The sequence below is a fragment of the Trichoderma ghanense genome (genome assembly GCF_004382785.1).
Source record: "Trichoderma ghanense strain CCMA-1212 chromosome Unknown scaffold_6, whole genome shotgun sequence".
Taxonomy (NCBI): domain Eukaryota; kingdom Fungi; phylum Ascomycota; class Sordariomycetes; order Hypocreales; family Hypocreaceae; genus Trichoderma; species Trichoderma ghanense.
The window spans coordinates 1106022-1117170 of NW_027395669.1; the positions used below are offsets into that span (position 1 = coordinate 1106022).

The 11149-nt window shown below is 57.3% G+C and overlaps 3 protein-coding genes across 3 annotated transcripts; 2 read left to right on the forward strand and 1 right to left on the reverse strand.

Moving 5' to 3' along the window:
- Positions 1-538: 538 nt before the first annotated feature.
- CCMA1212_005975 (Endosomal/prevacuolar sodium/hydrogen exchanger) lies at positions 539-2820 on the forward strand (the record flags this gene model as incomplete). The annotated part of the gene is made up of 5 exons (XM_073703217.1): positions 539-590; positions 649-678; positions 823-969; positions 1030-1683; positions 1742-2820. The coding sequence occupies 5 exons, from the start codon at positions 539-541 to the stop codon at positions 2818-2820; spliced, it is 1962 nt and encodes a 653-aa protein (XP_073558568.1).
- Positions 2821-3876: 1056 nt separating this feature from the next.
- CCMA1212_005976 (Chromatin modification-related protein EAF1) lies at positions 3877-9263 on the reverse strand (the record flags this gene model as incomplete). Its single annotated transcript, XM_073703218.1, has 5 exons — positions 3877-5253; positions 5317-8407; positions 8555-8707; positions 8787-9025; positions 9255-9263. The coding sequence occupies 5 exons, from the start codon at positions 9261-9263 to the stop codon at positions 3877-3879; spliced, it is 4869 nt and encodes a 1622-aa protein (XP_073558567.1).
- Positions 9264-9963: 700 nt separating this feature from the next.
- On the forward strand, positions 9964-11067 carry CCMA1212_005977 (Pre-mRNA-splicing factor SPP2; the record flags this gene model as incomplete). Its single annotated transcript, XM_073703219.1, has 1 exon — positions 9964-11067. One exon carries the CDS (start codon positions 9964-9966, stop codon positions 11065-11067), a length of 1104 nt encoding a protein of 367 aa, XP_073558566.1.
- Positions 11068-11149: the final 82 nt, after the last annotated feature.

Genomic DNA, 11149 nt, shown 5'->3' on the forward strand with positions numbered 1-11149 from the left:
TTTCAAGCCTCTTTTCTTCTTCTACTTGATATGTTTCTCGTCTATATCACGTCCGGTTCCGCGTAATTGCATCCGGAAACGACAGTTTGAAACCATCCCAAGTACATGCAAAGTACCTCAGGTACATCAACATCTGCGGCCTCGTCATCGCGGCCCTTTGCAGCGATCCACTGGCCCGCGCCAATTACAGGGCTCAGAGCGCTGTCGCATCGCTACCAGACAGCACTAGACAGGCACCTGCACAACATCAGACCGAAGACTGCAACCGCCAACAGCCAACACGGAACCTGCAACATAATTTAATTGTTCTACTCATCACATTCACACAGTTTCGACCAACCTCTCCCGCCAGGGCACGACTCTACTCTACTCTTCTCGAATCGCATCAATCCGGCCGGCTGTCGCGACTCTACATCCCTGATCCGCGATTCCATGCCCGCATCGTCTCGCTTGCGCCGCAAGCCTCGCGCATGCTCCACTGTCTGACCAACCCCAACTATCTCGATCGTGTCCAGATCCAGCCTCGAGATTGCGCATCATGGCCTCCACGGCCGCCGCAGAGCTGGCCAACCTGGGCTTCAGGCTCTTACGTATGTCCCCGACAGCAGCTATCGCACAGCAGGCCGTTGTGCTGACCTCGATATTTAGGGCGAGCGACAGATGAGGAGGACCCTGAAGGTAACGATTGCCCGCGACAAGGACGAGAAGGCAGAGGAGGAGATGTACGAACGAGAACAACGGCAACAACAACAACAACAAGAGGAGGAGGGGATTCACTTCAAACCACGAGGGAAAGCAATTGCTGACGAATAAATACTGCAGAGGGCGACTCCGCGGAAAAGGAATTCTTCGCAGCATGGGCGCTCTTCATCTCCATCATGCTGCTCATCATCGCCTTCTTCACCAGCTACATGCTCCAACAGAAGAAGGTGACTGCGATCCACGAGACGGTCATCTCCATCTTCGCAGGTCTGCTTCAACCACGCCTCGTTTACTCTCCAGTCTTGCGCTAACATTGTCCACCCCCAGGCATGGTCGTTGGCCTCATCCTGCTCATCACCTCGGGCGACTCCATCCGAAACCTCATCAGCTTCGACTACCAAATCTTCTTCAACCTCCTCCTCCCGCCCATTATCCTATCGTCCGGATACGAACTGCACCAGGCCAACTTCTTCCGCAACATCGGCACGATTCTGACGTTCGCGTTTGCCGGCACCTTTCTCTCCGCCGTCGTCATAGGGCTGATCTTGTGGATCTTCAACCTGGTCCCTGGATCGTTGGAATTGACGCTGGTCGACGCCATTTCCGTCGGCGCAACGCTCTCCGCCACCGATCCCGTCACCATCCTGGCCATCTTCAACACGTACAAGGTTGATCCCAAGCTGTACACCATCATCTTTGGCGAATCGATCCTCAACGACGCCATCGCCATTGTCATCTTCGAGACCGCGCAAAAGTACAACAAGGGCGAGGCCAACTACGGCATCATTAGCTTTTTCGAGGGTACCGGAATCTTCCTGCTCGTCTTCTTTGGCAGTCTGCTTGTTGGTGTCGTCGTCGGCGTCGGCACCGCTCTTTTGCTCAAATTTACCTATGTGCGAAGATTCCCCAAGATTGAAAGCTGTCTGATCATCTTGATCGCCTACGCCACCTACTTTTTCTCACATGGTCTTCACATGTCTGGTAAGAAGAGCCCAGTCGCGAGTTACCAGTGAATCCCCCTAATCAGCTGTCCATCTAGGTATCGTGTCGCTCTTGTTCTGCGGCATCACACTCAAGCATTATGCCTACTTCAACATGTCGAGACGGACCCAGCTCACCACCAAGTACATCTTCCAAGTGATGTCGCAGCTCTCGGAAAACTTCATCTTCATCTACCTGGGCCTGGCGCTCTTCACGGACAATGCTCTGCAGTTCGAGCCCCCTCTCATTATCGTCACCATCTGCGCCGTGTGCGCTGCTCGATGGGTCGCCGTCTTTCCCCTTTCCAGAGCCATCAACTGGTTTATCCGCTACCGTGCAAGGAGGAGAGGCCTGGAAGTTGGCGACGAGCTCCCATACAACTACCAAGCCATGCTGTTCTGGGCTGGTCTTCGCGGTGCTGTCGGTGTCGCCTTGGCAGCCCTGCTCACGGGCGAAAACTCATACGCGCTTCGTGCTACCGTCTTGGTTGTTGTGGTCTTGACGGTCATCATCTTTGGCGGGACGACAGCCCGTATGCTGGAGATTCTTGGTATCCGCACCGGGGTGGTGGAAGAGATTGATAGTGACGACGAGTTTGACATTGAGTCGTTCGGCACAGGCCTTCATGTTAAGCGCTCCGGCTCTGCGATTGGCTACAACCCTCGTCGCAACGGCACCGTCGCCCTCAACAACCTCAGCGCCCCCAGAGACGGCTCCGCAGCCTACGTGTCCGGCACCTCGTCTCCCCACACGGGCGTCCGGCCGAGCAGCCTCAGCCGCAAGAACTCCCTCCGGAACCCTACCGAGGCCGAGCGCGCCGATCTGCTGCGCGGCGCCAACGAGGACTCGGACATTGGCAGCGACATTGACATCTCAGACTTGCCGCCCCCTGCAAACCGCCGCTCGCCCCGGGCGCCCGTCAGTCCGAACCCGCCGGCGGAGGGAAGCGCCTTCATGAGCCCGGCCGAGCCGTCGGCGTCCTCGACGCCCATTACGACGGCGACGGGGGCGATACGGCAGTTGCTCTCTACAGAGGACCCGGCGAGCTTGTTCAAGCAGCTGGACGAGGACTTTATCAAGCCGCATCTATTACTCCATGGCGATGGGGGCAGAGGCGGTGGGTCAGGGGCTGTGTAGTAGGAAGTACGGCAAGGATTCACTCATAGACGGAAACTTTATATCTTTCATCCCTCGCAACATTTGGTCTAAATGTCCAGTTGGTCGTTTCAGTCTTGTTTGTGCTTTTGTTTGGTCTTTGGGAAAGTATATGATGTTTCATGCATATCATACCCCCCCTCGGCGTTTTGGCTTTTCGACGAATAGAATGGACGAGGTATTCCTTGCCTTTATCGCTGAATTGACCTTGTTCATTGCTCATGGTTCATTCCAACACCACATCATCTATCACATATATCATCCGAAACATGATCTCTCACATATACCATTCGAAACACGAGGCCCTTGGTAGGTTTGACAAAGATAGTCAGGGCACCCTCAGGTCAAAACCCCCCAAATGCTCAATTCTTTCATATCATTCATACATACTACAATCCCCTTGAACCCCTCAACACCCCCTGATCCGCGGTGCCACACCTATCTTCTTTTTTTTTTTATAAGAATGGCGAATATGCTATGTACAATAATTTCTTTACAAGTCAACGATTGCCGCCAACCCTTTGCCCGTTCCGCTCCCCTGTGCGCGCTTTACCATGTGGTACCTCTTTAAAGAAGAGAAAAGCACCCCGAATCGATATCCCCTTTTTTGTTTCTTTCTTTTGACTCCCTTTTCCTTCACCCGCCCGCCTGCCTGCCTGCTATTGCGAAATAGAGCTTGGTAATAGAGGGGGAAATAGGTCTGCCAGCAGCGATCCTTGCGAACCTTGCCCCCCTTGCTCTATCAATAAGGGATGAGACGGAAAGAAAAAAGAGCTCCCATTGAAGAAGAAAACCCTTTGTCAAAAGCCAACATTAGAACAGATAGAAGGGGGTCAAAGACGCGAATAGGGAAATCAAGAGAACATCTAGCGTAAAGTGTAAATTGACCGGCCCAAACCCCCATGCCCCTTTTCCCGCCGAACACCCACCCCGTTTTGCCTAGACGAAAATTGTCTCAAACGCATAGACGGAAAAGACGCGAAAGCGCTGAATAAAAGGAAAAGCCGTAACACATCATAATTCAGAAACGCTAAGTCATCATTTTCCTGCGGAAGGCGTTGCGCTTCCACTGGCCTGGCGCTGAACGGGTGCCGGGCTTCCAGCCGGTGGATGGGACGGTATCTGAGGCGAGGCTTGAGTTTGCGACTGCGCCTGGATCTGCTGCGCCTGGGCTTGAGCCTGGGCCTGGGCCTGAGCCTGAAGCTGGGGTTGGGGCTGGGCCTGCTGTGGCGGTTGGGGCTGTGGCTTTTGCTGCTGTTGATGCTGCTGTTGGAGCTGCTGCTGCGCTTGGGCCGGAGACTGCTGGGGTGCCTGGGCTTGTTGTTGAGCCTGCTGCGCTTGAGGCACCTGCTGGGGTCGCTGCTGTGGGTGCTGCTGCGGCGGTTGCTGCTGAGGAGTGGGCGTTGGAGTAGGCGTGGGCGTATGCTGTTGATGCTGTACCTGATGCTGCTGAGCCGCCTGGGCTTGAGCTTGGGCCTGGGCTTGAGCCTGTGCCTGTGCTTGAGCCTGCTGCTGCTGTCTAAGTAGAGCGGCATATTGGTGCGGGCTGGCAGTAGCAGTAATGCTAGTAGCAATACCAGTCTGTCCACCAGCAGCAGCGCTCATAGCGTTCTGACGCTGCTGCATCATCGCCCTGGTTAGATGTTCGGTAGCCAGGTGTCGAAGCTGCTCCGGTGAGAGGTTGGGGTTCTTGCTCCTGAACTGAGCTTCCAGCGAGTTGATTTGCACAGCAATGGTGGGAGGAATCTGGGCCGGCAGTCGAGGCGGGCCAGGCGACGTGCCGTTGGCAAGAGTGGGCATGTGTAGACCGTTCGCAGCAGGCGAAGTGTGGCCGTTGGCTGCATTGAACGAAGCCATCATGGCCTGTGCATTGTTCATAAACGTCTGCTGGCTAATGGCAGGCACGCCGTTTCGCATGGCTGGCGATGAGCCTTGCTGTGCTTGTGGGACAGGGGTTCCGACAACAGCGCCCTGTTGCTGCGCGTGCTGCATCTGCACTGCTCGCTGCTGCTCTGAGATGCGCTGGACGCGCATCAGCATGCTGGCATCAGGCTGCTGGCCAGGCATCTGCATTCTGTGTTGGGCCTGCATGGCCTGCAGGGCCTGTAGCTGAGCCTGCGGGATGCCATTCATCTGCGCTGGGGGGGCGAGATTGCCGCCCATCTGAGCTTGCACACCGATTGCGTCCATGCCGTTCGCGGGAGCCTGCATGGGCATGCGTGCTCGGCCCTGTGCCGCCGCCGCCGCGGCTGCTGCTGCAACAGCAAGTTGGTTGGGAACACCGGCTCTGTTGACGCCATTCACGCCGTTGGCGACAGCTGCAGGAAGCCCGGGGGTTTGAACGGCCGGAACTGCTGCACCTGGTGCTGCCGCCATCTGGGCGGATTGAGCTTGGGCTCTGGCTTGAAGGGCAGCCTGGAGGATAACATGTTAGCTATGATGTCGGGCCAAAACGATGATCGGCAACTCTTGACTTACCCGTCGCTGAGCTTCCTGCCGCTGGGCGAACTGCGTCATCTTGTTGGCAAGAGCCTGATCGCGTTCCCATCGCAGGAGGCTGTACTCCCTCGGCGTCTTCCCCGGTCGCTGAGCCATTGCGTCTCCAACCTTCTTCGCCGCGTTCTGGGCGGCAGAATGCTGCTGCTTCTGCATTGTTGTCTCTCTCTTCTTAGCAAGCTTCCTCATGGCGTCGATGAGCGTCAAATGCTTCTGGTTTCTCCGCCTTTCGACTCTCAGCGGCGTCGATTGCCTTCGCCGTATGGGCGTTACTGCACCTCCCTCCTGAGAGGCCCTCTGCGCCGCCAGCTGGTTTTGCTGAGCAATGACACGCTGGGCAGCCTCGATTCTACTGTTGTAGGCTTTAAAATACTGTGTCTTCTGCATATCGGCTGGCAGGCCTTCCAGATTGATCCACCGTTCAAAGCATTCCCACGGCGTTCTCCTCTCAGCTCCCGACGAAAACAGTGATTTCGTAGACAGCAGGCTGGAGATGAGGGACCAATTGTACGAGTAGTCCCGTACCAAGCTGCGAAGCTCGTCGTCTTCGACCATGGTCCACTGGGACGGACTGCGACATTCGTAGAAGCTCTGTAGAGGCATGGGGTGCTCAGACGGCGGCCGGAACTGGTGGCCCGCGTGCAGCCGATCGCGGATGTGCTTCGACTCTGGGGCGAAAAGAGCGACCTCGGTGCTTTTTGGCGGCAGCCGGGCATTGTGTGCGAGCGTGTCTGCGTCAAAGGCGCTCTCTCTCTCGTCGTCGGATTCCTCGTTACTATAGTCATAGCGGCTGCGCTTGCGCGGAGGGCCATCGGACAGCAGCTTCATCTCTCCCTCCACGTACTTGCTTAAAGGCAGGGCCGGTCGTCTCCAGTGGGCATCCGGATCATACTCCGGTCCCGTGAGATCGGACCGCGGGACCTTGAGAGGCGCGCCGTACAGCGGCAACTCCTCCAGAAGCTTGTCAGAAGCGGGCGTCCGTCGCAGGGCAAACACGACATCGTCCTCCTGCAGAGCAAAGATGGCTGATGGCGCAACCGTCTCGGGGAAGTCCTCGCTGAGATGGTCCACAATCTGAGGCGAATCTGCGTCTTCCGCAACGAGCTCGGGAGTTGGGTGGTTCTCGGCACCGTCTGCGTCGGCCTCGCCCATCGTCACATCATCCGTCCTCGGAGGCGGGATATAGGCAGCAATCTGCAGTACCTTGCGCTCTTCAGGGGTCGACTCAACCCACTCGGCGCAGGCGTAGGCGATGTTCTTGGCCACGGCCATTTTCCATTTTCTCTCTTCCCGGAAGTCTGTCCGCATCCATTTCATCTCCTGTAACAAGAGATCCATGTGGGACGGCGGGCGAGTCGGCTCAGGACACCGCTTAGGCTGCCTCAGCGACCACTTGTCGTGCTGCTGCAGATGGTACACCCTGCGGAGTACTTTGCATGCTTGATGATCTTGAATGGCGAGGTATGCGTCAGGGGTAGCGATGGTCTTGTTGGCGTGGAACAGGATCTTCTCGATCGGCTGCATCCAGTTGGTGGCGCCTGTGAAATTCTGTATAAAGAGAGGTGTGTAGTAGTCGTCGGATGGTTGGATTGTTTCCTTTTGGCCAGGGACCAGCGTCTTCTCCTCCATCTGCTTCGGTTGTTTGCCGAACAAGACAGTAGACGCATGGCCTTTAGTCTTCTCTCTCTTGATCGTGGACTTGGGCCTCGGAGGGGGGGATTGGGGCGTTGATGTCATGGGAGTCAGCTGGTTTTGTGGCGTCTTCGTCGTGCTAGAAGGCCGCGGCGTCTCTCCGACTATTTCGGACACGGATTTCAATCTCATGGCTCCGGACGACACCCTGGTCACCGGTCTTTCTGCAGCAGGTTCCCTTGGTACCGATGACTTGGCGACGCCCGGGGATTTGTTAGGAGAAGCTGGGGGGCCAGAACGCGGCTGAGCTGCGGGTGATTCCACCTTTTCCGATGCGGTGGCTTGAACTGAATCGACATCCATGCGTTCTGGCGTTTCTTCCTGGCTGTCAGCGACCTCCTTTGTAGCAGGCTCTGAAGGTATGGCGTCTCCTTCGGTCTCCCGAGTGGCGTCCGTTGCACCCGACTTGATATGAGCTCCAGTCTGGGGCTTGGGTTCGGGGCTTGCAGCCGCAGCAGTTGACCGAATGGAGTCTTGGAGAAGCTGATCTTCATCCACCCTGGCTGTTCTCGAGTCGAGCCCATCGTGACCCGGCTTCGCTTGCTCCGTCTCTTCCTCCCGTCCAGCAGCGTCATCTACTCCATGGCCTTGCTCCTCCTTTCCTTCGTCATCTTGCTCTGTCCTCTCGTCATAGTGGGGAGCATCGTGCTCAGGGCTCGTATCCGCTGAGACGTCGTGATTCCCAGGGGTCGTCGCACTCGGTGCCGTTGAACCTGGAGAGGAAAGCGCATCCGGAATCTTGGGGGTGGCGTGCGGCACTTTGATAGAGAGCTCTTGGTTACGTCCACTTTGGGGTAGTTGAGCCTTGACAATCACGCCATCGCCGTCCACAGCATCCAAGCCTTTCTCTGCCCCAGCCGTAGCCACAAGGCTGGGTCGTTCCTCTGATGGCGAACCCTTGGTTCCTGGTGGGAAAGAAACTTGTGTCGGCCTTCGTTCCGGCGCAACATCCTCGCTCGTCGCTCCATTAGTGAGTTGGCCGGCTTGGTTCGTCTCATCCTCTGCAGCCGGGGCGGTTAAAGACGTAGAAATAGGTTTGGCTGGCGCAAAGGCTGTAGTGACGCCCGCGGGGGGTGCTCCGACATTATTCGGGTGATGGGCTGGAGGCGTAGGCGTAGGCTTCGTGGGTTTAGATGCTGGCTTGGCGTTTTCCCCGGGAGGCACGTGGATCGACTCGTTCGCTACTGCGCCAAGAGGCTGCCGTGTTTCGTTCGTCGGGCCAGGCAGAGCTTCCTTTGGTCGGGAAGAGGCGACAGTTGGAGTGGAGGGTGCAGGAGCGTTCGCGGCGAGTTCATGCAACGACTTGGAGATTAGACGCTTCAGCGTATCGACCGAGAGCAAGGGCCGCGGCGGAATGGCTTGCTCGTTTAACGTCTTGCCTCTGCACAACGGTTAGTCTCGGGGGGGTGATTTGGCACATGGCAGAGACGCAACAACGCGAAGACGCGATTGTCCATCTTGACGGGTTTGTGTTTTTTTTTTTCCGCCTCCGCTTGCACAAGAGCTTCTTTGAAAGGAGTATACGAACTGCAATATTTCGCTGGTCTGCAAGAACTGCCACTCCGCCGCCGTGGTTGCAGGCGCGTCGGGGTTGGCGAAGGCATCCTGCGGCAGGGGATCGACCTGGTTGGTGACGGCGAAGAACTCGCGAAGCTTCCTCTTGCGCGACGTCACGATTGCACTGTCGGGGGTCAGCACGGCCGAAAAGCACCTCGTTGGAATCGGAAGAAGCCGCTCTTTCGACTGGGCGCGCAACTCACTTGAACTCGTGTCGCTTGGAGTGAAGCAGCCTCGATAGATCGGTGTGGCCGACCTCCGTCATAGCATCGGCGGGAGCGACATCCGTTTGCGGGCGAAACGGATGTCGGAGGATGGCCAGGGACGTCGTCTGAGATGAGGCTCGCGATGCACGGCGATGGAAAGGGTCGTGGTGGTGGCCGTTTTGACGGAAGTCTGGTGGCCGCTCAACGTGTCGCTGGTCGATGCGAGGGCGCAAAATCTGTCGGGCGCCAGCGATTCGGGGGTTTTGGCAGGGGGGGGAGCAGCGCTGGAAGGACGGCGGAGGTGCTGCTGCTGGCAGCCACTGCGCACTGTACGGGGTGCGCTAGCCGCTAACAGCTGCTGGGCGCGCGTTGGCTGGGGCGCTCGCTGGGGCGTCCGCTAGCGGATGCGCTGGAGAGGAAAGCGCCCGGGGCGCCTAGTGCACAGTAGGGTCGTGGTTTTCAGACACGGTACATCACCGCTTCGATGTGCTGTCAATGATGCATCATTCGAACTCGCCCGAGACGGTAATTGTCACTCGCGATGTTATTGATTGTCAATGAAATGGACCGTGAATTAGTGGTAGACTGTGTGATGCTTATTTTACCCTATTCATCTAGTGCATTTGAATGTCCGCCGTCTGGATCGATGAATTGATGCCTAGACTCTCCATCGCCTGCAATCTGTTCTTCTGCACGCCGTCAGTTAGGCGTCAACCAGATTCGCGGGGGAACATCAGATAAGGGAAAAGTGACATGCAAAGGTATCTACCACCCGATTCTACAGTGAGCGCTACTTCAGTCCAGATTCACTTTCAGAACGACTCAGTTTATCTTCACGGCCTATTCTTGTCTGCTTCTCCCTGTTTTTCCCTCTCCTCTCCCGCTTGCAGCCGCAGGCCCCACCACCTGCGAACAGAAGCGGCTTCCATTCTTCTGCCCGACTTTCGAGTCATTGCTAGCAAAAAGCTACAAACCCCAAAGTACTACCTATCTCGACACTGTACGCTAACCCAAACTGGTGGTCGCCTATGAGACCTGTACGTACCATTTTGATCCACGCCGTCATTTTCAAGCACGCCAAAAAAGCAATCCAGGAAGCACGGCTCGCAAAGGTATTACAGCCTCGCCTTTTTCCCTTACACACTTCAGCCCACATCACCACCTCCCACGCGTTATGTCAGACCAGAACAAAGGTCGCATCGCCATCAAATTTGGCTCGGCCAGCACCTCCTCCCCATCAGCAAACAAGTCCCGCAGCACAAAGCCCTCCTCAAGCCTAGGCAAGCGGCCGCGCCCCCACGCCCTGGGGGGAGGCGACTCCGATGCCTCGGACTCTGAAGACGACGGCCACCATCGGGGACGGCACGAGGCCATCACGGGCTTCGGAGAAGACGGCGCCGAGACGAAGCGGAAGCGGCCGAGGGAGGAGAAGAAGGAGTATGTCATTGCGCGGCAGCCGAACAGGAATTGGAAGGACGAGGTGAAGAGCCAGCGGGCGTCCAGGAACCCGCTTCCGGACGAGGCCAGAGCGCGGCAGAATGCTGTTGCCGTTGAAACAGATCCCGCCAGTCTGGATACGCCGCTGAAATGGGGGTTGACGGTGAAGGAGAAGAGCGCGGTGGCAGAGGACAAGATGGATATAGAGCCAGGCGAGGACGAAACGCAGCCAACAAAGGAAGATGACAAAGACGCACCCCCCGCAGCGCGAACCGCCGATGAAGAAGCCATGGACGCCCTCCTCGGCAAAACACCCAAAGAGCAGAAAGTCATCTCTCATCCCGCGCCCGTATCAGAAGACGACGCCTACCGCCGCGACGTCGAAGCCTCGGGCGCGGTGTCCACGCTCCAGGACTACGAAGACATGCCCGTCGAAGAGTTCGGCGCCGCTCTCCTCCGCGGCATGGGCTGGAACGGGGAAGCTCGGGGCCCTCCGGTCAAGCAGGTCAAGAGGCGGCAGAACAGGCTCGGCCTCGGCGCCAAGGAGCTCAAGGAGGAGGAAGACCTCGGCGGGTGGAACCAGAACGGGAAGAAGAAGTCGAGGCCGCGGCTGAGCGAGTACCGGAGGGAGGAGAGCAAGCGGAAGGAAGGGAGGGGACATGAGGACAGCTATAAGAGAGAGAGGGAACGCGAACGAGATCGCGAGAGGGACCAGTACAGCGACCGAGACCGGGACCGGGACCGGCATCGCGATTATAGGGATCGGGATAGGGATAGACATCGGGACCACGATAGGCACACGGACCGGCATCGCGACTCTGACCGACATCATCGACGATGAAGAATTTTGTCGCATTTTTCTACCGGCCACTCGATGTTGACGACGAGTTCTTTCAAAGGCCCTGTATTCATCAGGAATAACT